Source organism: Stegodyphus dumicola, chromosome 9, assembly GCF_044657685.1.
Source record: "Stegodyphus dumicola isolate Sdum_Otavi_A_Nest chromosome 9, ASM4465768v1".
NCBI lineage: Eukaryota > Metazoa > Arthropoda > Arachnida > Araneae > Eresidae > Stegodyphus > Stegodyphus dumicola.
The window spans coordinates 6116001-6142934 of record NC_140776.1 but is presented as its reverse complement, the minus strand read 5'-3'; the positions used below and the strand labels follow the sequence as shown (position 1 = coordinate 6142934).

At 32.0% G+C, this 26934-nt stretch overlaps 1 protein-coding gene across 1 annotated transcript in view; it reads left to right on the top strand.

The window, feature by feature from the left end:
* Positions 1–26934, top strand: part of retm (real-time) — a 111469-nt gene that overhangs the window by 14505 nt on the left and 70030 nt on the right. The window contains exons 6-9 of the mRNA XM_085823176.1: positions 5829–6036; positions 14450–14568; positions 21148–21337; positions 26142–26230. Coding sequence (XP_085679302.1) covers positions 5829–6036; positions 14450–14568; positions 21148–21337; positions 26142–26230 — 606 coding nt within the window. The remainder of the gene's footprint in view (positions 1–5828; positions 6037–14449; positions 14569–21147; positions 21338–26141; positions 26231–26934) is intronic.

Here is a 26934-nt window from a genome sequence, read left to right as displayed (position 1 = left end):
TATTAGATTTATGTATAGCATTGTTCTAATATAGGTATTTTGAGACAAAAGTGCACTTTTTCTGAAATAACATACCATTTTTTTCCATATTTCGATTCTAGGACTCAAATTACACCAAACTACCAAGTTTTGTGAAAGTCGCAGGAGTAGTTTTTAAAAAATTAGCTCTAAAAATTTTAGCTCCTCAATGTTAATGGCATATATTTATTAATCTCTCTCTTTTTATTAAACTTATTTGATTCTTCCTTTCACATTTTGAAATTTAGGTTCATTCGAAATAAAGTTTGCCTATTTTTAAGGTATTAATTTTTAAAATTTTTAATTTAAAATAATTTTTATAAATTAAAAAAAAATTGAATCAAAATCTATAAAAGTTTTACCATCATCTTAAAGTACCGTAATTTCCGGAAGAAACGCCGCGGCGTTTACGTGTTTAAAACTTAAATTTTCAGCGGGTGCGCCGTTTCTACCCATGCGGCGTTTAGGTGCACTAAAAATAAAATATTCCCTATGATGGTCATTGTACATAGTTTGGATGGCCTTGTCATTGTGCATAGACTGGTGCTGTTCCCACACAAAAGACCACTCAGTTGCTTTTTGTGAACGTTATTTTGTTTACATTCTTTCCCTTGAACAGACCTACATGCCTTATTCACCCTAAACGAGATCTCAAAACAATAATATTCTTTCCCCTTTCAAATCAACATTCTCATCAGTTTGAATAGTCTCTCTCCTCTGCCATTCGATGAATCTTCCAGGACCCATCCTCTCCCCACCCCTGCCTTTTCTGCAATTTTTTTCAAAGGCGGACACAACTGCACCTGCCTCGCAATAACGAACTCTAACATATTTCCCCTTCAGCATGAATGGATTTTTCTTGGCATTCTGCCAGATACTGGTGAAACTGGTGCAAAAACTGTATCTGTGTTTATGACGGGGCATGAAAGAACGTCATTTACATATGTGTTAGCTTGTGCCGCAAACAGTGACAAGCTAAAGCTGATGATCATTTTTAAACGAAAGACTATTCCAAAGGGAGATTTTCCTAATGACGTAATTATTTGTGCAAACGAGAACGGCTAGATGTGCGAAACAATCATGCATGAGTGGCTACAAAAAGTTTGGCAGTGTTGTTTGGGATCTTTTTTCCAACCAAAGGGGTTATTGATAATGGATTCCATGCGTGCTCATTTCTTTGAATTGGTGAAAACCAGATGTCAAAAATTGTCTACGACCGAAGCAATAATTTCTGGTGGTTTGACAAAAATCTTACAACCATTAGATTTGTCAGGTAATAAATCCTTCAAAGCTGAAGTCCTAAAGCGGTGGGAGTTTTGGATGAGTGAAGGATTGCATACGTAAACCAAAAGCGGTAAAATGCGTAGAGCATCTTTTGAAGAAATTGCAAAGTGGGCAGGAAGTGTGTGGAAATCGGTAGAAACATCATCAATAATAGCAGGGTTCAAAGAAGCTGAAATTATATCCTTAGATAAAGATACTGTAAACCAAGAGGATTAATGTGACGATCTGGAAGACTTAGATCAGGATTTACTAAATCTTTTTAATTCAGATAGTGGAGGTAGGTTGAGTTTTCGCATCTATATGGCCCACGACGATGTCACGCGCAATTTAATCTATTGCGGCATTTCTGTATAATTTTAATTTTTTTCCTGCCATTTTTCTCGAGTGCAGCGTTTACGCTGATGCGGCCTTTCTTCCGGAAATTACGGTAGATGTATTTCTAAGCATACCTGCAAAAATTTAGAGTTTTTTATTCAAAATTTCTAAAGATATACGTGAATTTATATATTGGCACATTTCTAAATTTGGCATATTTGTTGAAAGTGGTAATAACATCAAATGTGGTTTAGGCGCTTTGTTAAAATTATTTGAAAGTATGAATGAAGTAAGTATGAATGAAGTAATTTTTTTTCCGCTCATGCACAATGTGTAAAAAGGGAAAGGAAAATAGGTTGCCATATATTAAGAAGTCCATCAAGTGAATTATTCTTGGCACCAACTGGGGGGGGGGGCAAAAAATTCGGCAACATAAATTTCGCACCAAATTTTAATATTAAGGCATAATTTGAGTCATAAATTCAAAATATGGAAAAAAAATTGGCTTGTTATTTCAGAAAAAGTCCGATTTTGTGTCAAAACATTTATGTTAGAACAATGCTATATATAAATCTAATCTATATCCTAAGTTGCGCTTTCGAGACATGAAAAGCACAATTTGAATTTCGTCAATCGGCTCAGTAGAATGGGAGATATAGAACTGTCCTAATTTTTTTCGTAATGTAACTTTCCCGGTATATATAATAAATGACCATATATTACCAGAACTAGATTCACTTAGCATGTATGTTTTGATACCAAATTTTGCTTTTTTCAAGGGTATGTATTGGCACCAGGATAAATGTCCTGTGTAAAACATCATCATTTCATCTGTGGTAATATCTGTTCCTAGAGTAATTATTGTTTGATATCCTTTATTCAGATGCTCACACATAGGCCAAATTTTGTAGCATTTCAGATTAGGATGATTTTCTGCATAAGAATCATTATTCACAAAATACAAATACTTTTTTATTTCACAATCTCGATTATATCTCATAATCTTGTGGGAAAAAGGAATTTCTACTGATGTTTTCTTAGTCCAATACATGCTTTCTTCGGATTTGTTTATAATACCTTGTAAAACTGAAAGTGCAAAGAACAAATGCATTTCATGTGCCGATACAGGTTTCCTTTCTCTTCTACCTTTCAGTTCTCTTTTACCAACAATATTACTTGATTGCTTAGCATAAAGATTAGTCTGTTTTACAATTATATCCACTATTTCATCATTTATAAAATGCTTATAATATTGCAAAGCACCTGAACTGGTTTGAAATATTAACTTTAAGCAATAATTTGAAATGAAAACATGGAGGAACATATGCAATAATTTTGTTCCATTGGCATCCTGGTTAAAGTTATGCGGGATTGTCACTTGTCACTATCTTTAGAATCCGATACTTCAGAATCAAAAGCATCTGAAAAAAAAAGCTGCCTTCTGAATCACTTCCCATTTTTTCAAGACTTAAATCCTCTTGTTCACTTGAACTACTTAAATTACACACGAAAAAGCGATGAGCACTGAAACTGAATCCTTTCAAAACAGGTTCAAACAGAAAAAAATATTCTGAATCTACATACTACCGTTATATAATCAACTTACAAGTACTGTCCTGCCATCTGTGAGTCGTCTGTGTAAATAGAATTGATACAGGCACAGTAAAAATTGGTATTCTTTTGACTTTTTATTGCAAAAGCAGATCCCGTGTGAGATACGGCATGAAAAAATTTGTATTGGCTGCCCGTATGAAGGAGGGGCGTGACAAGAAAAAGGTTCATTTTTGTGTTCCTTTCTTGAAAGTCTTATCATGAGGATGCTTTGACAGTCCCTTAAAATAGTGGCCATTATATTTTTTATTGATTGCTTTACTTATGCTTTTCTTAGTGGTGGTGCTTTATCTGGTTTTTATCACTCTAGTGATTACATCTTCTTCATCTTCTTTAGAAGACTATAGTATAGGACTATTGTTTTCTTACCAGTTATGACTGACTAAGAAATTCTGATCTGCATTCTAAAGCTGCAACTACTGCTCATAGTAAACAATATTCTGATATTTTTGAATTGCTGAAGGAAGTCCAGGTTTTCAAGCACATTTGATCATAGTTAGTTTCCTTATGGTTGACCTTGTAATCATAAGAGTATCAAATCTTTTTTTTTTTTTTTTAAATCTCAGGCAATCCTGTACCTTTTTTTTTAGTGTGGTTGGGGGGCCTAACATTCATTGTTGACCCACTGGTTGGCAGCTAGTTGGTGGCTAGGTATATTTGGCACTTTCTTGTAAATCCTTATCTAGTAGTGGGAAAGGGATAACTGTAACTGAATATTATTGCTTTCATCTAGAGGCACTTCTAGGTATCCATCTTGCAGAGACTTTGCTCATATAGAATCCATTTCTTTATTTAGATTCTTTTATTAGCATTTACTTTTCATGCCATTACATTTTCAACAAAATTTAATTTTGTAGCTTTTATCAATGTAATATATTAAATATTTTAATTTAAAAGTAATAAAATAAAAGTTTTTGGTAAAATAAGAATTATGCTAAAAATTTCAATAATATCATTTAATCTTTTAATGTACTAATAAAATTTCAGGAAGAGGTATTTTTCCTGCCAGATTTTTTTATTCTTTATTTTAACTAAAAATGTAGCAGCTACATTCTGTTGTATTCATATCTGGGAAAAAAAATTCCAGGGCCTATTTACTCAGATGTGTGAAAATAATTTAGTTTGGTGTACCCAAGTTAGCTCGGTTAAGTGCATGAGGAGGTTAAGAAAAGACGACTCATTAAATTTGAAAGAAATGTTTCTTTATAGTGATATAATATGAGTGTTACCTTCAGATGCTTTAATTATTTTCAGTTAAAAATCACAAGACCTTTATTTTGTCCTGCCTTCAATTTAAATGGATTTTAATTTTTTGTTGCTGAAGATTGTGGTCTAAAAAGCTAAAAGTAAATTAAAAGCAGTAGAAAGGAAAATATACCAGTTTGTACCAAATTCATGATTTTGTACATGTGGTATAGGGTCTTGTAAATAATTTACGCTTTTTTATTATATAAATTATGCAAATTGTTTATTTGGTTATGTTTATCATAATACATGAGTTATCTATCTAAAAATTAGGGATGCTTTCATCTAGGGCATTGTAAAGGAAACTGATCTGTATTTACACATGGAAACCCAGCACCCTTGCAGCAGAGTCATTTACTGGGATTTAAATTTGGTTTGAACTTCTAATGTGCACCACCTTTGGCCATGGGTCACCATGGGCCAGCCATTTAGATGGGGAGCTTTTTTTGGGAGGGTGGGTGGGTGAGAATGCTTAATATACATTTTGAATAGCAACTTTAAATCATTCAATGGTACTCAAAATTATTTTGTTTTAGATAACTCCTCCTTTCCTAAATTCTACTCTGAACATGGAAGTTTATTGCTCTGCACATCGTTTATTCACTTGATCTTGTATCCTGATAATTGGTTTCTTACATTGATGCACTTACATAAAAATTATAATTTTTCATTATGAAAAAGTTGAAGAAAATATCTCTGCTTGAACTGTAAGGCATCTTAAAACAATTGATTCTAGAACTTTAAAAACTTCTACAAGGTGCTTTTAGATTTGTATTGTTGCAAAAACATGCGAGTTTTGAAGGTGCATGTATTTCAGTAATATATCCCTAATAACTCATGAGAAAAAAGCTTACATTATTTAGTCAAATCTAAACTGGTGATAAATGATAAAAGTCTGGAAAAGTGTGTGTGTGGGGGGGGGAGCTTGCTGTATAAAAGGTTAAAAAGTACTGAAGAATCTTGGATCCATGTTTAGGTGTAAACTATCTGACTGACATTTCTCATGAAAAATTAAAATTCTTATTCACCCAAAACTGTTTTTTGTATGTCATTGTACTGAAAACATTTTTATCTTTTATGAGAAAGTTGCTTAAAGCATCATTCAAGTTACATACTAAATTTTGCTTTCCTGTGAATAATGCTTTATAAAGAAAATCCATGTTTCAAAACAAATACTTTTCATTTTTCTAAAGTGTTTCAGTGCATTAAAATCCATAATTAAATATATTTATTATATCTATGTATATTAATTTTTTTAAATTCTGATTTGTGTTGAAACTAAAAATTTTCATTTTTATCTGCTGTAATTTTTTTCATTAATTATTGCATTATAATAATAACTTTTATTATTATAGGGTAAAGAAATAATTGATTATTACATCAATGAACTTGCTTCTGAGGGCATCACACACATTCCACCTTTTCAAGACAAAGAGGGTGTTCCAGCTGTGGAAGTAAGTGAGCAAGAAGGGGCTTGTGGTGTTAATTCTTCCCGGAATAATAGCTTGACGCAGGCTCATTCATCTGTAACAACACCTATTTTGCAGGAAGGGCATCCAACAGGTTATTACTGATTGTTTCTTAGTTTTATTGTTGTGCAGTAATGTAGTATCTCTGACAGATAGTGTAGGTTAAATTTGGAATTACAATGCTTTGAAAATATCAAAGATTGAAGAAATATTTTAAAGAATTTATAACTCTTATCTACTCTTCAGCTGGCTAAGCTCTGTCTCACTGTGTGTGTGTGTGTATTTGTCATGTTTTAATGCGTAGATGAAGGAATCTGGTACTTTAATAGCTGGCCTCCGAAGAAACTTTATTGCATAGTTGGAAGGATGAATGCATAAACCAAAAATTTCCAGATATGGCCATTTCGAAACATAATTTTATTGCAGGATAGTTCACATCAGATCATCTTTCTGTAGACAAGATATTTTTCAATCTAGTTGAATACAATAATTTCCATGTTCACGAGTTTTAGAATATGATATTATGCCAGGCAAGCAAGCAACAGTGGGAATGAGGAGCGTCCTGCCAGTACGAAAGCATACGTGAAAAAGGACGATTCAGAGGAAGAAGGAAGGGAGTCAAAAAGTTTTAGTTCTGAGTTAAAAATTTTTGGTTTACAATTATTTGATTGGGCAAGATGTATCTGCATTAAGTGTTATGTAGGATCGCATAATTAATTTGAATGACAGAGTTTAGGCTTATAGCACTACTGGCAGTAGTGCTATAAGCAGCTTCTCTGCCAGCCTTCGTCTGGCTTATAAATGTACCAGAAAAATGACTGAAGGAAACACCAAACATTAAATTTAAAAACTGCATAGAATTTTAGTCTGCAGAATAACTTCATAAAAAAAGTTATTACGTATAACAAAATTACAATGAAATAAGCAATATCCCTTAATACAAATATTAATTATCCTAATAAATAAATTAACCAATTTCCCTTTGCAAAATCTTAAGAACTCAAATGGTATAAAGGAGGTTAAAAACTTTGTTTCCTAAAATAATCACTCAAAACTTTTCAGTATCTTAAAAACAGTGAAATGAGCAATAAATAACATAAAAGAATACAAAAAACAAAAAATTCTGAAAAGCAAAGTATAATTAATGATATTTTATCTTATATTTTCAAGAGAAAAAAATTACAATGAAATAAGCTATATCCCTAAAAACAGTGACATAAGAAATACGATGAAAATTGTTGCCAAACCCATATTTCTAAAAGAATGAAACTATTCAAAATGATGCAATTTCATCAAAAATATATCAACAACAATAAGACAGGAAAATTGTTGCCAAAATCACATTTTTAAAGATGTGATATGTGAGAAGTGTACTCGGAAGCTTCATTTAAAAATTTTTTTTAAAATACAAAATATTATCATTTTTCCAAAAATTTCTTTTGTAAAAGCAGTCGCAAGGATGAAAGTTTAACGTGTCCAAAAATCAAAGAAAAATAAACTGTATATTTTTAAAAATAAACCTTTTAGAAAAAATTCCATTGAAAAGGTGTTAAGCTCCCTTTGTTAAATAAATTCGTATTTAATCGATTTATTGAAACACGAAATTTATTTTAAGTTCATAAAATAGCTAAGTGCCAATGCTTCATGACGATGTGAAAATGGAGTGTGTAGGGTAAAATCCCACTTTCCTATAGCCCATTATATCTCAAAATGACGCGATGTCGTCACAAAACATAAAATAAAAAAAATTCGAATTCGAATTTCGAAAAAATCGCTCTGAGGTGCACTGGCGCTTGTCTAGATGCACCTATGTATATACCAAATTTCGTAGTCGTAGGTCTATTAGCTTACGTGCAGCGCGAACGAAAGACACACACACAGACAGATTCTTTCTTTTATTATATGTAGAGAAGAGAAGATTGTGTTTTGTAACCATCCGGAATTAAAGATTGCAACTGGTTTTTTACTTCCTTGTACGAAGTAAAAAGGAAGTATTGTAATCGCGAAAAGTTTCAGGCAGCATATTTCAACGAACTCGCATTATATCATGAGTCAATTTTAAGTGGTTTACCCAATAGATGGAAATGTTTGCATTAGAGAAAGCTGTAGGGTCTTGTAGTTTTGTGTAAAATAAGAAAATTAGAAATGTAACAGTAAAAACCATAATTTTAGTAATAATATTATAAAATTTATGATGTTAAAATATAAGTTATAATATTGAAAATTAGTTATGTTTTGAAAATTTTGAAATTTGTTGTGATTATTCAAAATAAGTAATGTGTGTGCCAAAAAACTAATATTGTATGCAAAGCCTTGCCTGGAAAAATCTAATTACGGGGACTCTAAAGCACAAAGACTGTTCAACTTAAAGTTTTAATAGAACTCTAATATATTATTTAAGTTTATATTTTGCTTAAAATTTCACAATTTGTATTTTTTCAAATTATTTCTATTCGTATGCTACTGCTTTAGCACTTTCTGTCTAAAATACCTTTTCTCTCACGAAACTATTTTCTTCTTGAAGGGGGGAATATGTAAAATATAAAGTATCTATCTTTCAATTGATAAATTAATAATAGCCCTTTAACTTCCATTTTCATTCTAAAAATAATAGCAATAAATTTTTCTAACTCCTGCAGTTCTGATGTGCACTTACCGATGAAATCTGAACCCCAAAATCTGGACATTAAATTGTCATATGATCTGAAATGGAATTCGCTATAAAAAGGTCAATTGCTTCACAACTCTCTCTTCTTTGCTCCTGACTTCTGCTTCTTTTCGGTGCCGCTAGCCATGCAGAATTTACTTTTCTAAATTTCATCCATTCGTTAAGAAATATAATGCGTATAAAACCTGGGGGGGGGGAGAATAGTTCACCCTCAGTGATAATGTGCATTATCCAGAAGCTGTAAATGATAAAAATCACAATTTCAAAAATTTTGAAAGTATAAATTTTGAGCTTTCTGACATATTAATTTGAGCAGTCTTAAATGATTAAGTATTAGCAAATGACTTAATTCACTATCCTGATTTTGATAGCTGTATTAGTGACTGCAGCATATGAAATATTGCTGACCATATTTATATTACAGACTGTATTCTAACATTCAATATATATTTTCAGTCATTTATATCAATCATCATCAGCTGAACTGTGATATTTATTTAGATACATTCTAAATCAAATAGTATATGAAGCAGTGGTTTCTATATGGAAGTCAACATTTTCTTTCTTAAATAAACTTTTTAAACAAGAAGTTCAGTCTTCTTCAATATACTTTTAATAACTTAAGGTTCTTAGGCTTTTTAAAATTATTGTTTGATTACAAATATTTATTTAAATTTATTAGACATATCTAATAAAGTAAGTAAGTTAAATGCTGATTGAAGAAGTCAATTCAAAATGATAACAATAGTTTAAAATATAAAAAGTAAAATCAAATTTTCATAATGTATATATTGTAATCAAATACTGATGTGCAGGCATTTGATTCAAGCTCTGTTCGATTAAATAATGATAGACTGATGATTCAGTAAAATAATACATTAACATGTTTCCTTTCTAACTTAGTAGATAAGTCTGCCATTAAGAAGAGATCATGAAAATGGGAAGAAATGATAAAGATTCCAAAATAACAAAATGCTTCCTTTCCATGCTTAAATATATCCAAATTCATGAATATTCTTATTAAGCAGTTTTTTACAATAAATTCTCAGATAGTCGAACTTAAACATTTGATCCAACTGATCAAAGTGATGAAAAATTATCAAAAAATAATTTTATTAAAATATATGTCTTAATACTGTCGACTCCTAGGATAAGAAACTCAGATTTGATATTAGGTTATAAGAAATTGAAATAAAATTTTATTAGGCACACTGTTAAAATATGTTGTGATTTTACATTTATAGAAATATAAAAATAAAATTAAAAAAATTTATAGTTTAGGAATAAAGTGTAAATATTTTTTCTAAATTTTATGAATATATTCTTCATATCTGTTTTCAAGATATAATGTAAATAAAAATCAAGGTCTATTTATAGAGTTTTTTTTGGTACTTCCTTATTATAGTGGCCCCCGAGATGAAATCACTTATCAACTGATGTATCTTGCCATATGTTCTTATATCTCGCTGTATGTAACATCTTGATTGATTTAGCGATTAAATTTTGGGGGCCGCTATGATAAGGAAGTACCCATTATTATACCCCCTGAGTAAATCAGAAGAGGAAGTGTGTCATTCCTATTAATCTAATACAAAAGCAAAATTTTCAAATGTATGTATATATACGAAGGTTGGAACTTTAATAGTGGCAACTATTTATTTACAAGGAATACAAAAGTGATTCATGTCACCATGTTTTACAGTCCTTCAATAAAGTCGCCAGCATTGTGTACAACACATTTCCAACGATGTGGAAGTCGCAGAATACCTGTAGCAGCGCCTGTTTTGTTTATAGTTTGAATAGACCAGTCTACTGCCGCAAGAATCTCAGGAACAGTTTGGAAGCGAGTGCCACGAAGTGGTTCCTTCATCTTAGGAATTAAGTCATAGTCACAAGGGCTTAGATCTGGGGAGTATGGTGGATGGTAAAGCACTTCCCAGCCCCATCGCTTGAGTCACAGCTTCCGCTGCATGCGGCCGAGCATTGTCATGCAAAATGAGAGGAGCGTTCTGCAGAAAGTGTCGCCGTTTTTTCTCAAAGCTGGTCATAGATGCTCCAAAAATGAGCAGTAAAACTGCGCAGTGACGGTCTGCTGTGGGGGAACAGTATGCGCTAGGATGACACCATCACAGTCGTACACAAGAATCACCATAACTTTCACATTGCTGGGGTTCTGACGAAATTTTGAACGTTGTGGTGACCCGTGATAATGCCATTCGTTTGATTGGCGTTTCAGTTCTGGCTGGTACGATCAGGCCCAAGTCTCATCCAGCGTAATGGTACGGCGTAAAAAAGCATCTCTTCGTGCTCATAGCACTCCAAGTGGGTTCGGGCAGCATCGTATCGTAGCCATTTCTGCATTTCCATTAATTGATGTGGAACCCATTGTGAAGCAATTTTTCTCATGGACAGGTGTTCCTTCAGAATGTGCAGCACAGTCGTATGCGCTAATCCTGTTTGTGTGACCAGCTGACGAATCGTTTGGCGGCGATCACTGTCCATTAGTGCGGCAACAGCTTGCACATCTGCATCGCTGACACTTGGACGACCTGGCCACAGCATGTCTGCCACGTTTTGGCGTCCTTCATTGAATGCTTTCACCCAACTTACTACTGTTCCGTAAGGCAATGCAGATTTCCCGCAAGCCTCTTGAAGCCCTTGATGACACTGTCGTGCTGTACGACCTCTGGCATATTCAATTTTTATCCAACATTGTTGTTCTTGTTTTGAAAACACCCTGACAACACTTACTTTAGACCCCGAGCTAATACAAGGATTCGTTCTTCGCGTCACTCCGCATGCGCGTGACGTAGGCAGGACGAGTCTTTTTGCTGAGAGGTAAGGTAGGTATGTAGTTTACGTGTGGTATACGCGATATTCATTGGTTTTGTTGCGTAGCATTTTTTCAGCTGTGTTGCCACTATTAAAGTTCCAACCCTCGTATATATATATATATATACATATGTTTGGGTTAAAAAAGAAATGATTTTTTAAATTTATTATCCTAACTGAGGAAAAAAGCCTTATTTATGGCGTCATTATAGTAAAAGTGACAATATTTGTAGCTAAAGTTCAAAACCAAAATTTTGTAAAAGAAAATGAAAATATTCAAACGTTGGTGTAAACATTTAAATCACAGAATGAACTAAAAAGTAAAATAATCATGCATCAAAATATGAAGGAAAATTTATTACAAAATTAAAACTGAATTGGGCAAATTGACAATAGACCTTTGAATTTCTGATTTAAATATAAGTGCAATACCCCTTCACTTCCACACTTTGTCCTTTCAGTATCCACATTGCTGTAAAATTTTGCCCATTTGCTATTCAGAACTAATATAAAGAATTTCCAAGCTTATAAATAGTACTGCAACTAACTATGCCTTCTCATTTGCTGCTTACGCTTGCTAGCTAAAGGGCATTGCTTACTTGGCTGCTTCTGATCATTGTTAAAAATGTGATGTGTCATAATCAAAACTGTGTAGTGCAGATTGTCCCTTGGTGTGTCATGCCTAAGAGTAATCAACAAATAATAAACACATGTTTGGATGATCAGGTGATTTTTATAGATCTGTGCCTATTCTACTTTATAATTGATTAATCAATATTTTAGTGATCTAACTTCAATACACCCTCGACTGCAGAATAATTGGTATCTGCCCTAGTTCGGCACTTGTCTAATATCAAATTATCTGCAACGAATAAAATTTTCATCTCTTATCTCTCTCTCTCACACACATATATATAATGTCTTTTTCCTTCCTCAATACACACAACCTTTAATAAAGTTACTATGTATATATATATAATGTATATACAGTGGTACCTTGACATACGAGTTTAATTCGTTCCACAGTCTTGCTCGTATGTCAAATTGCTCGTATCTCAAAGCAATTTACCCCATTGAAATTAATTGAAATGACATTAATCCGTTCCAGCTCCCAACACCACCTCAGTGGTTTTTGTTAAGTGTTTTTAATAAGAAAAACGTATTTACAAGAAGAAACATTTATAAAGAACAAATACATATTCTATAAAAACATAATTAAAAGAAAAAGTGGAGTGCTTACGGAAGTGCTTAATTTTCATCACTGGTCTTTTTTCGTCACGCTTTGCTCATTTTCACCTGCAGATCATTTAAAAAAGCTGTCCAAGGAAGTTTGTTTCTTCCTCCTTTTCAGGATATTGTGGAAATGAGTTAGGCAAGTTTTGTTGAACAACTCCGATGCACAACCAGTTGCAACTTTTTCGGGGTGAATTTATCCACAAACTCTACATTTTTCTCCGACATTCTCAAGATCTCCTTTATATCTCTTTTAGGGATAACCTCCTCCATCTCCGGCTCCTCTTCAAAATTAATTTTTCGATGAATCACTGTATGCTGCTGCGAATGTAGATCGTGTAACTCCTCGGTTGTCAGCTCCTGAAGATTGTTCCTCGAAGAGTTCGTTCACATCTCTCTCATCCACCTCCAGACCTATGGATTTTCCCAGAGAAACAATCTCTTCTATCACTGACACTTCGGGTTCCAATCCTTCAAAGGCCCTTTCAGCTGCAGCCTCAGACCACAGCTTCTTCCATGCAGGGGTTAAGGTCCTTGTTGTAATACCCAGCCAGGCCTGATCAATAATTCTTAAGCATTTTAAAGGGAACCTTTCAGAATGTTAAAGTTGTCCTTCCAGAACTCTCGAAGGGTAAAGTTTGTGTTCTCCATTACCTCAAAGCAGCACCGGAAAATGTGCTTGGTGCACAACTTGAAACTGTTAGACACTGCACACAACACCAACATGTGTGCACATGTTGTGGTCATGTGCAGCAGAGTAGTGTGCAATTCCTCGTACCTCAAATCTTGCTCTCATCTCAAAGGAAAATATCGCTCGCTCGGCGGCTTGTATCTCAAAACACTCGTATATTAGGGCACTCGCATATCAAGGTACCACTGTAATGGCTATAATAATAAATGCTAATTTTGTAAGTTTCTTTTGCAATAATTGTAATTGTAGTTTTGAGGTTAAAAATTCATAATTATGTAGCTCTAACATTCTGGCAAAAGCTGTATCATTTGAGCAAAAATTTAAACCTATTAAAGTTGTTGGGAGCATCAATTTCTCTGCTAGTTTTAGTTATAAAAAAATTTGATATTTTTCTGTTAATAGGTTGCCATTTGCCAAATATGTGTCAAAGTGCTAAATGTGGTAGCCTACTTATATTGCTTCATAAACAGCTGCGCAAAGATAACATAGTTCATGTGTCAGTGTCGAAACTATGCTCAATATTAAATTTGTGCAATTCTCTGATGTTCTTTTAAGCAAAAATAAATTGCTATATACATAGGGAGAACAGGAGTTTTGTTTTTACCATGTACATAGCAATCAGTTTTTCATTAAAAACAAATAAGATAATTGTATAAGTTCAGCATCGTGCACAACCCAAGTGCTGCACGTTAAACATATCTGTCATATTCTTTACGTATGAAGCTTTATCTATCGTTAAGGTTGCCACCATCTAGTTGACCCTAAGCAGTAGCTGGTTGAGAGAAAAATTTGAGTTATAAAAACAAATTTGAACTTCATTTTATAATAATTTATATTGAGAATTAACTATATTTGTTAAGAATTAGCATTTTGTACATTTGATTGTTTTTGATAATCTAGCTAAAGGTTCATATTTTCTTGTTGCTAAATATATTACCATGAATTGATATGCATATATGTTGTGATGTTGTAGGAGAGATATGATTGCTGTTGTGAAGGAGCTGTGTGTTTCATAATCACATTTTTATTTTTTCATGTTACTGAAAAATATCACTTAATTAATCAATATTAATATTTTTTTAGATGCTAATTTTAAAATTGAATCTGAATACATAAAAAGATGTCTTGGAGAGCTAACACCATTTCAAGAATCATGTCTTGTGCAGTTAAAGAAATGGATGGCAGAAGCTCATCAAGGGAAAGTTAGTTTATTGATTTCTGTCTTCATTCTTCAAAACTATAATGAAAAATCTTTACTCTGCTGTATTTACTAATATTTACGAATGAAAGAAAACTGTCAAAACGATAGCTTTGATTTCCTGAAATTTTTGCAGTCTAGAGCTTACATTTATAATTCAATGCATCTGTATTGAAATTGTAATGGGAGGGTGAAGAAGAAGGACTGGGAGTGGATGTTATGCATATTATTAACCATAGAAATTTAAAAAAAATAAATAAATAAATAAATAAATTAAAAGTTAAATAAAGAAAACTATGAGAAAAAGTTATGCTTTATTTAATCGAAGACTATAACAAAACATAGGCAGTATAAACTGAGGTGGCAAGAGTCGTGGGATATCCGCTAATATTGTGTCGGATTCATTTTGCCTGGCAAAGGGCACCAACTCAATGTGACATGGACTCGGCAAGTCGTTGGAAGTCTCTTGCAAATATATCGAGCCATATTGCTTCTTATAGACATCCGTAATTGCGAAAGTGTCGTGAGTCAGGATTTTGTGCATGAACTGATCTCTTGGTTATGTCCCATAAATGTTCGATAGGATTCATGTTGAGCAATCTAGATGGCCAAATCATTTGCTGGAACTGCCCAGAATGTTCTTCAAACCAATTGCCAACTGTTGTGATCGGGTGACATGGTCACGAGCCCATGAGAAACGCTGCAGGCGATGTTGTTCTGTTAGTAAAGGCACTGAACTCAGTCTTCCTGAGACAATAAACTCAGTGAGAACTCTGCTGCCATAGCCCATTAAAGCTAAATTTTGCTGCACTGTCCTACTAGACATGCCTGTCATACATTCCAATTGATTTCTGTGGTTATTTTCATGCACTGTTGCTTGTCCTTTAACACACAATTCTGCACATGTATTACCGGTCTCGGTCATTAAGAGCAGGCGATCGACCACTGCGTTGTCCATACGTTGAACTCCCTAATGATCTCCGAAATGGAATGTCCCGTCCGTCTAGCAGCAACTACCATTCCACATTCAAAGTCTATTAATTCCCATTGCGTGGCCGTAATTATGTCAAAGAATTTTTCGCCTGAATAACTTAAATACAAATGAAAGCCCTGCCCATTTGTACATTTTATATGCAATGCTACTGCCATATATATCTTTGCATATTTATATCCAATTCCTTTTGTCACCTCAGTGTAACTGCTAGCCTAAACATTAAAGAATTATCACAGTTATCTTAAAATTTTTTATTAAATACAATTTTATATCGGTATTTATAACAGACTGAGAAATATTGCATTAAAATTATACATTGCATAAAGAAAACTATGAGAAAAAGTTATGCTCAATAAATTATGAATTAAGCTATTCAGGTTTTTTTCCTTTGAATGTCTTGGCTTTATACTTATTTGAAGAAATTCCATCACAAGATTTTGTGTGGGATGTACTGCATTATTTAAAATTTGCAGTATTATACTAAAATACAGTGAAAATGAAAAATAACCAAGAACTGTGCAATATATTTTTGTCTTGCTTAATTTATAAGTCTAATGTGGTTATGGTCAGTATTATGTTGATACTAAGTAGGTACTCTCAATACCTGAGCTTACTGCAGTACTTACAACAATAGAAGGCTGCAAATTTATTGCAATAAAGTGAAAATTTCTTGCACTTGGCACAGTTCTTGGTTATTTTTCATTTTCACTGTATTTTAGTATAATACAGTGAAAATAAAAAATAACCAAGAACAATAATTTTATATTTAATAATAATAATTTAATAATAATTTTATATTTAGTTACATGTAAATGGCATCATCTGAAGTTTCTGAATCTTTTTTTGGTTGAAAATATTTTGTGTGCTAAATATTTAAAATTTTTATAGCAGATTTTAAGTTATTTTATGATAACAAATGATAAAATGTAAAAGATGTCGTTATATTTTTAGTGTGATTTTTGTAAAAATGAAGGGAAAAAAAAAAAAATTGCTGTGGAGTAAAAATGCCTAGAAACAGCGTATAATTTGAAATGATAAACTATCTGCTACCTTAAACTTATTTTACCAAAATGTGGCTAACTGTAGATTGAAGGATCTGTTTTTATTATTTTTGTTGAGAGATATTCTTATTTCACAATTCAAAATCTCTATAAAGTACTTTTTATTGAAATTTCTAAGTACAAAATAAATGTGTTATTAATCTGCGTAGGAAAAACTAATAATCATACCCTTTATATGAAAATGCATAGAAAGGTGCATCCTGTTTAAAATGAAATCTGTAGTAATATAAAAAAAAAAAAAAATCTACTAATGTAAAAAACCAGTTGGGGAGTCTTTGTACAATTGTAGCAACAGTAAGCAAAATAATAGATAAAGATTTAAACCTTAAAAAAAAGGCAAAAAAATATTTAGTGTCGATTACCTAGGCAGGAAGATGAACTTAAAAAAAATATTGTAGAATCCTGTATGAACCTATACGAGTATTGTAGAATCCTGTATTAAAAGAGTAATAGAAATACAGTATAACCCCTAATGAAGCATTATTTATCTAAATGATTGCAACACCCCCCACATGCTAACTAATTAACTACCTACCTGCTTACCTAACTACCTAATTTAACTAAACTAAATTAAAACTAAGTTAAACTTAGGACTTACCTAGTTAGTTTTAGATCGTAGTTAGTAATTAGTTAGCTGGCTAATTGACTTACTTAATTAACTTTTTACTTAATTGATGTACTTATAAATTGTGACTTGACTGACTGACATTTTAGTAACTTACTTAACATAATTGATGTTCTTGTAAAATTGATTTTCCTGTTCATAAAATAATTGGAACTACTCTGATATGCGCCCTCAAGTCGCCAAACATTTTTGGCGAGAAACTCCATGCTGCCATATTACTGTCTAAAATTTTGTCTACATTTCAAACTATAAGCCTAAAATGTCTTCAAAAACGCGGTTTTCGCACGTGCAGAAAGTACATTTTGAACACACAATTTAAGCTAAAAATCCAAAACAAAAACAAAACATTTAGATAGCAAAAACGTAAAGTTTCTAACCAAAAATATTTGACAAGAATACATGTACACGGCGATATGTTTTAACTTAAAAAAACATCTACGAATGGCAGAATCTATGAACTACGCACACCTTGCTTTAATAAATTAACATAACAACAATAAATTTCAAAGAATACCATGTACATCCTGTTTAAACATAAAAAAAAATCTATAAATTGCACAATTTAGGCCACGAACAAATCTACGAACTACGCACACCTTGCTTTAATAAATTAACCTAACAACAATAAATTTCAAAGAATACCATGTACACAGCGTTTTGTTTCAACTTAAAAAAACGTCTACTAATTCCACAATTTAAGCACTATGCACTAATCAGCAAAATAAACTAAAATAACTAAAATAAATTTCAAACAATTAAAAAACAACAACAATAACTAAAGAAATTCATACTAAAATAATTAACATAACATTCTACAAAATAAGAACAAGAATTAAGTAAAATGCACTTACCATGAATTAATGCTTTTTCGAGCAGCAGAAATACCAATTTCATACCGCCACATAATCACTATCGTATTTATATAACAGCCATACACACTATCCAGAAAATTCATACTATGGTTTACAAATAATCACAAATCCCTACTTCTATCATGCACAGCCACTAAAAATAATCTCCCAGACCCTCTTTCCACATCTCCAAATACCCACTGCCCCTCAACAGGATGGCCACTATGATATTTCCTTTTGCCGAACTTCAATTCAACAACTTCCACCATTTTATCTTTCCCCCCTATTTTCTCAGACATAGACAGGAACGAACGAGCATGACGCGAACCAATGAACTCCAGTGAAAGATTTTTCAACGTCAACAGTGTTACCATATAACACGCAATCGTGCCAAAAACCAGCACAGAACACATATCGCCACATTTGGTGAAATTAGGGCGTATATCAGAGTTGTACCAAATAATTTTTATTGAATTGTTTTAAAGTGTGTTCAAAAATTTTTTTTCTAAATGTTTTAAAACAAATGCACTTAAAATTATATATTGATATGTGGTTGCTGACTACAGAGAATGTTTACACATTTTTAGAACAATTTTGAAGCCATTAAATCAATGTTTAACATGTAAAGAGTATTTTTTTTTAAATGTTTGGTCTGATAACTTTTTTGTGGACTAAAGTCTGCATTGTAGTTTCCATGACAGAAGGGCTTTTCATAAAATTTCTAGGAGTATTGATTTCCATTCCTCTTTCACTACATTTCTAGAGCCCATCAATCATGATGGGTTTACACTTAAAAAGAGCTATTTACAAGAGACCAAAGTCACAAAAGTCATTAGGTGGAACATCAGAGGAATTTGCATGAATTCTTTGAAAAGGTATAATGCAGTACCTGTTTTAGTCATCATTTTTTTTTAAAGAATGCTGTGGTACTTTTTGATATATGACTGGTTTGTTCTTGATGAAGTTTCACTCTTTAAAAGAAAATAATATGAAGAATAAATAATATGAATATATACTTAAGAAATAATATGAATATATATACTTAATATGAAGTTTCACTTTTTTCACTCATTGGGATAAAGAAATGGAATTTCTTCTGTAAATATCAGACTTAAAATTTCTCTTGATAGTACACTGAGATGATTTTAACATCCCTCCCCACTCTTCTTATTTTTAATTTCCCATTGTAAGAGAAGCATGTAACAATCATAAATTACCTTCTGAAACTTTCTTTGCATTGATGGAACCAGGTTTGTATATTTTTTACTTTTCATTTTCAATAATAAAAATAATAATAATTTTTTTTTTTTTTGTTGCAATCATTTTGGGAAATCCATGCTTTATCAAGAGTCACAGTATGTTTCTATTTATTTCCCTGCTAAACATTTTTCAAACAGGTTTCTACAAATTGCTCTGCGTTGAATCCCATGCCTCGGCAAAATCTAGCAAAAATTATGTTTCACTTTTTTAAATTGTAAACCTTCATGTATTATTTTATTTATTGTTGCTACAGATATGTTTAAAAACTTTGCAATTGATTTCTACCTTGGATTTTCTGTTATGACTAACGATTTAACTTGACTAAAGAAACATTAGAACAGGTATTTGTTTGGAGTCTTCTTTTCATGTAGAAATAATGACAGAAATAATGAAATAATAGAAATTTCATGTAGAAATAATGAAATAATTTCTCTTTCCAGTTAATAATTTTACTTATTTTGCTCTTAGGAATTTCAATAACATGCATTCCAGGACGTTTTAGAATTATGGAATAGAAATATCCACAACTTGATTACATGCAACAATATGAAAGAAGGAACATATTAAAAATGAGAGATCATATTTCCCATTTCAAATAATAATTGGTTTTTATAAATTTTTATTCCAGAACACTTTAAGCCCAAAGGGCATTAGCCCAGAAGAGCTATTAATTTTGTTTTGGCATTTTGTGTCCATTCACCATAACATCAAATCACATTTCAAATTGTTGCCACCAAATATCATCACCCTGTGCTATGTTTGAAGAAAATAACTAATGAAGAATCTGCATAAATGTATATATGTTTCTCGCATTGTGATAAAACAAGGTACCTAGAGCATCAAATTTTGAATAACGTAATTCTTCCACCAAATATGGGCATCTGGAAGCCCGAATTGGGAATTTGTTTTGTTATCGATTTCATATTTTGTAAGACTTAAACAAATTTTTAATTAACAAACTCAACGATTTCAAAACAAGCAATGCCAACACTGTGCAGGTGGGGAATTTGTCTCCAGCGCACGAGACTGTATCTGAAATTCTAAAGATATGTTCATTTTAAAAAATTATTTTGCAATATTGCTGTTGAAGTGAATTTTATGGTTTAAGTGCAAAGTGCAAGTGATATTTAATAAATAAGTGTAACACACAAAGCATTAAAAAAAAAAGCCTCTTTGGGCATAATTTAAAATCTGAAAGCTTTCAAATTTATCTTTTTTTTTTTTTTTTTTTTTTTTTAATTCTTTATCAATATTGTTCTAAAAATGTGTTACCATCTTCTGTATTTAGTTTAGTGATTTAGTTAGTGTTTTAGTGATGTGAGATATTTTATGCATTATTTATGAATGTTGTATTTTGTGAAAGTGTTATTATTTATTAATAATTACTCAATGCTCAATTTATGAAAAGTCCTTGGAAGAAATATGAGAGTTTTATTAATAACATTAATTTTTTTATTTGTTTGTACTATGATCTTTTATTTAAAATATTTATTATTGTGGAATATCTTTTTCAGAACTAAATTCAAGTTGTGCTGGGATTCTTATTGCATATAATTTTACTTGCGTATGGGTGTGCGATATTAAAAATACTTATTTAAATAACATATTTATTGATAACTAAATACTTTATTTCAGCATTTTATTTTCAATAAATATTTATAAATAAAACATTTATTAAGAATAAAATATTGAAAAAATATTTTATTGCAATTTGTAAACATGGAAAAAGTAAATTGTCTCTTTCTGAAGGGAAGCTGAACCCCACAAACTATATCATTTGAAAATATTTCAGGTTCCAAGTGATCAGACATTAATGCGTTTCTTACAAGCTCAAGATTATAATTTAGAGAAAGCTCGAGAAATGTTGTGCCATTCTCTTGTTTGGCGCAAGAAATACCAAGTAGATAGAATACTCTCCACATATGACCCTCCTCCTGTCATAAAACAATATTTTCCTGGAGGCTGGCATCACTTTGATCGAGGTTAGTAGAATTACAAAATTATTTAACTTGATTTTGCTTTTGTTATATGTGTGTCAGCACCATGGCAAAATTATGAATTTGTAAAAACCTTTTTGAGAAAAAGTCTGCATAAAGGTTTGGAGCATGTTTAGTTTTTATGGCATTTACACAGTAATTTCTAAAGGTTTATCCAACAGGTACATATTTGCCTTTTGGCCTGATGTGAAACATAAAAAAATAAGCTACAAAATACATGTAAATGAAAATGAGGGGAAAAAGACAGTTTTTTTTTGGGCATGCTGCCATCAGAGTACATCATCATCACTGCCATCAAAATTACCATTAAAAATTCTTAATCAGAATTGCAGAGCTAGAAAATGTGCAGCCAATGCACTTATATATAGAGCTAATGTACGTACATGTCTAAGCACATGGGAAATATGTATGCGTAACACATAAAATGTATATATTTCTCAGTCATTTTATCAAGTTGGACTGCTTATGTAATAGTGTTGTTAGCATTAGCCATTGAGAAGACCACCAAAGGCCAATCTGACAAGTGATAGATGAGTTTGACAGATTGGTTGTGTCACCTAATTTAGGGAAATAAGTTGGCCATACCAAAGAATGCCTAACATGAGGGTAAAAACAGGTGCTGTTGGAAAGTTATTACCAGTGATTCCAGCAGAGCATCCATAACAATAGACCTAGGATGACAACTTTTAAAGAGCAATCATGCAATAATGCAAGCTGAATATGTATACTGACACTTTTGCTATCAGCAAATGATAATTCTTATTGATACCTGATAATGATGAATACAGTAGGCACCACTTAATGCAATAGATGTTAGTGTTATCATTCAGATATTGCTTTAGAATTATCCAAAGTTAGGCCCATTTGTATACGGAAACATGAAAATTTTCTCTTTCCTTCTAGCATGCTTTCGTGGTGTAATGGTTAGCATACTTGGCGCATGTTCAAGAGGTCCAGGTTCGAGTTCTGGCGAAGGCATTATACATTTTTTCACGTCTTCCCATTCAAAATAACCTAATGACTCTACTGTGCATCGCTAATTGTGATCAGCAATTCGGTTAATGTTATGAAAATATGACGGAATAAATTTTTTAAACTGAAATAATGTTGCCAGATAAAAGATAAAATTGCTGAATAAAGTCAAAGTATACTATAGAAATTTTCAAATAACAAAGAGTAAGGAATTAGTTGCCAAGGGTCATGGTTTTGATTTAAGACAACATTTAAGTCTGGGAACTGCGTCTCAGCAAAGATAATAAAGAATTATTGTAAACATTTTAATAAATGATAAAATAAAGGAAGTAAAAATGAAAAAAAAGGAACAAAAAATGTTTAACTAAAAAATGTCATGAATTCTGAGGAATTAAATGCTTGGGTGAGTATTGATGAAAAGAAACATAAGTTCCAGCATTAATGTCAGAAGAAGAAATTCGTCTGCAGCTTTCTGCAACCAATTTCTAGAAATATTATGAATATGAACACTTCATAAATGAACATTTGCATAATGTTTCGAGATAATGAACTATTAATTACTTTTCCTAATTAAAATATAGTGAAAGTAATTATTTGTATACTAGTTTTGATAGTCCATTGATAAGTTTGAAGAATATTTTTCTTATTGCGTAATGTTGTCAAAATAGTCATGCGCAAATGTGATTACATTAAGTGCTACCTTCAGTAGTTATGTATATAAATGTAGGTTCAGCTAAAACTATGTACTAGCATACACCGCCCTCCAAAAGTTAAGAAACATCATGTTTTTTTTGTGTCTAATTTGAGAATGAAGCAACATAGAAACTTAAAATTTAGAGTGCATGTTCACTAAACAGTTCTTTAATGAATACAATATAGAAAGTTCAACACAGACATGAATTACAACAAAAAATTATACTCTTTGCAGAGAAATCTAGTTTTGGAGAAACAGTATATCACAGTTTTTTGAGGAAAAATGGGGTGGTAACATTACAAAAATGGGTTCTAATAAGGAATGTGTCCACCCATAGCTGCAATACATTGGTGGCAGCAATGTTCCATGCTGTCAATTAAGTTGTCGGTCAGTGAAATGGGAAGAAATGACCAGACATGGGATAAACTTGTTCAAGCCTATCTAACAACCTTGCAGGAGGACTTAAAGCAGCAACCTGTCTCCCAAGTTAATCCCAAAGATGCTCTATCGGGTTCAGGTCTGGGGATTAAGCTGGCCATTCTATCTGCTCCATACCATGACCCTCAAGATATTTTTCATCAACGTGAGCTTGGTGTGGTCGAGTGTTATCCTCTATCAGAAGAAATCCAGGACCAATAGCAGCAGTATATGGGCAGACATATTGATCAAGGATCTCATCTTGATGTCTCACACTGGTCAAAGTTCTTCCATGGAACACATGCAGGCCAGTGTGATGACCACCAAGAGAGTTTCCAGCCCAAACTGTTATTCCACCATCTCTGTTACTGTGTCTTTCCACAATGTAGAATTGGTTATATCTGATGCATTTTCCCCTCCAGATCAGCTGATCTCATTCTCCAATGTGAACATGGACTCGTCTGTGAAGAGAAGAGATGCTTATTGTTGACTAGTCCAGGAGACGTGTTCTCTTACCCAACATAAACAGGCACCTCCGTGTCTTTGGGTCAAGGGGACACAAACAACAGGTCGTATCACATTCAAACCTATATTGTGCAGGCATCTACACACTATAGTAGCTGAGATTCTTGTTCTTGTTGTCGCTGAACGATCTACCATGAGCTGAGGCATAGTAATGCTATTCCTTCTTCGGGCTGAAAGAGCTAAATAACATTCTGCCGTAGGAGTTGTAATTCTAGGTCTGCCTGAAACATGTATATCTAGAAACACAATCCTGGGATTCAAACTGATTCCATGAGAGGTGAACCACATTGTGAGAGACACTGAAACATGTAGCAGCATCAGCTTGTGACATCCCATTTCCATCCATCCGATCGCCCGCCACCTCAATGAAATGTGCAAACGACTTCTTGTGGACACTGATAGACTCTCCTGGATATTGTAATGAAATTGAAGATCAACACTTGTGAACAAAACTTAGAAATTTTGCCTTTTTTCTCCAACTCCTATATAAGTAGTCCTTTCTATAAAAATAAAAGTGGTAGCTATTGTTTTTGCCTATATTTTCGTAATCGTCATTGCTGTCATGCATATAAACTGTGAATGCAAATGTTATTGTCATTTTTGTAATGGTAAGCCTTCAAAAACATGCTGTTCCTTAACTTTTGGAGGGCAGCGTATTTAGGCAATTGCATGATATCGTGCTTCATTTAAAAAAAATGTATAGTAGAATGCTATTTATCTGAATTAATTATGACTAAACTATTTTTAAGCAACACTTTTACTTAGTTGCCTCTTGTCAGGATTGTTTTTAAAAAAATAGAAGTGATTTATTTTTATACACATAATTTTCTATGTTATTTCTGAATACATTTTGAATCAAATAAATTTCAGAGTTTCGATTTTAAATTGTTTATGTATTATACGAATTGAATAAATAAAATAATATACATCTGTAATTATAAAAAAAAATGCTGAATTTTTGTAACAATTATCACTTTTGAACTATTAATCATAATGACATTTAGGAACATACAATGTAAATCAATCTTAATGTAATTTAAATGCATAAATATTTATAAAAATACTATTTATATAGAAAACAATTTAAAATTCATGATATACCATTATAATTATTAAATTTGAATTTCAGAAAGCCCCTTTAGGGATATAATTTACATCATTGGTTCTTGTCTGACTTATTTCATCATAGAAGAGCAAAAATTCACTTGGAAAGTAATCCAAGTTTTTTGGGGGGAGGATATAATTGAAGGAATTATTATTATTATTATTTTTAAATAATCTTAAAAAAATCTCTTAGTATGGCACAAATTTTAATTGGCATAATTCATTAATGAACCATACATAGGTTTTAAAGGTCATATCTTAAGCAGGGATTTCAAAGGCCACTAAATTTGCATACAGTGTGCTAATTCCTTGTTTATATTATAAAAATAAGCCCCACCAGTGCTAAATGAATGGACTGCTGAATGTTGCGAGTTCGATCCAGGGTGAATCACCTGGCTAATATTTTCCCAATGTGTATCATGAATACAAGCCAGTTTCCCTTAGGAAGCACTCAATGAAGGCATCCTTCCCTCTAGGGAAACAGCCTTGTGCGTTTTGCCATATTCAAATGACCTAACCTAACCTTTATACGCATTTACTTTTAAATGGAGGTGGGAGACTTGATTTAAAATAACTGGAGACACCTTTTAATGAAGTATATTGATTTAGGGTTAGATTTCTTTGCTATTTTGATTAAGTAGATTTTACATGATGAAATATTGCTGTATTTAAGTAGATTTTTAACTTTTTATACATCAAATATATATGATGTCCTCCTCTTTGTATGGAGACATCCTAAAGTTTTAATAATTCACCTTAGCAGATAAAAAGTTAGATGTATATATTATAGAAATCGGTTACAAAAATTCAGGTTAATATGAAGCTAAAATTTGGAGAATTGCTAGGCTTTTCAATATTTTTTATGTTCAGGGCTGATGACCGACTTGTGCCTTTCTGACTTGGTTCAGATAATGTGTGCTTAAAAATTATTTTGAAGTATTTTAATTCTGTTTTAGCATTTAAAAAAATAATTTAGGATAAATATCGAATTAGTATATTTATTTTTTGCATATTGATTTTAGTAAATGATAATTTTTGTATGTTTGAATAATATTTTTATTTTCTGCATCCATGAAGATGGTAGACCAATGTATATTTTACGGCTGGGACAGATGGATGTGAAAGGCTTTATAAAATCTATTGGTGAGGAGGGGTTAATGAAAGTGGTATGTAAACATTTCTTTTTCTTTGCATAAAAAACTATGTGTGCTGGTAGGTAGAATTTAAGAATTTTAGTTATTGACATTGTATAATTTTTTTAAACTTCTGTATTTGTTTTATAATGAATTATATTTTGCAAAAATGGTATATATAATCAGAATATTTTAGATGAATATTTCTTTGAATTTTTATTTTTCTTCTTCAGTCATTGATTCCTCCCCTCTTCATGTTTTAAACTTCATGTTATCTTTGTCTCTTTTCCCTTTTGATTATTTGTTCATTATGTTTGTTTATGTAATATCAAAATCTTATTCTTTGCTTCAGAATAAGTTCAGCTTAATTTGATATCACTTTACCGCTGATTAAAGAAATTTCATTTAAAATCCTATATTCATTTATAATCCTATATTCATTCATATCAAAGGTAATTTTCTTTTATGCAATGCAGATGTTATTTTGGCACTTTTCCGTTTCACTGGCGCAAATCTTGCCAATATAACAGTATACACGTTAAAAATGTTAGTTGTAAGAATTGTTTATTTTGAAGGCATAAACATTTTAATATCCTTTAAAATTTTGTAGAAAGCCAATAAATAAAGACAATAAATTTGTAAAAAGACATTAATTTAAGAATTTACTATGCTTTCATGGTTCATCATCCTGATTCGCCGGTTCATATCATGTGACCCCAAGTAATCTCATCTCATCT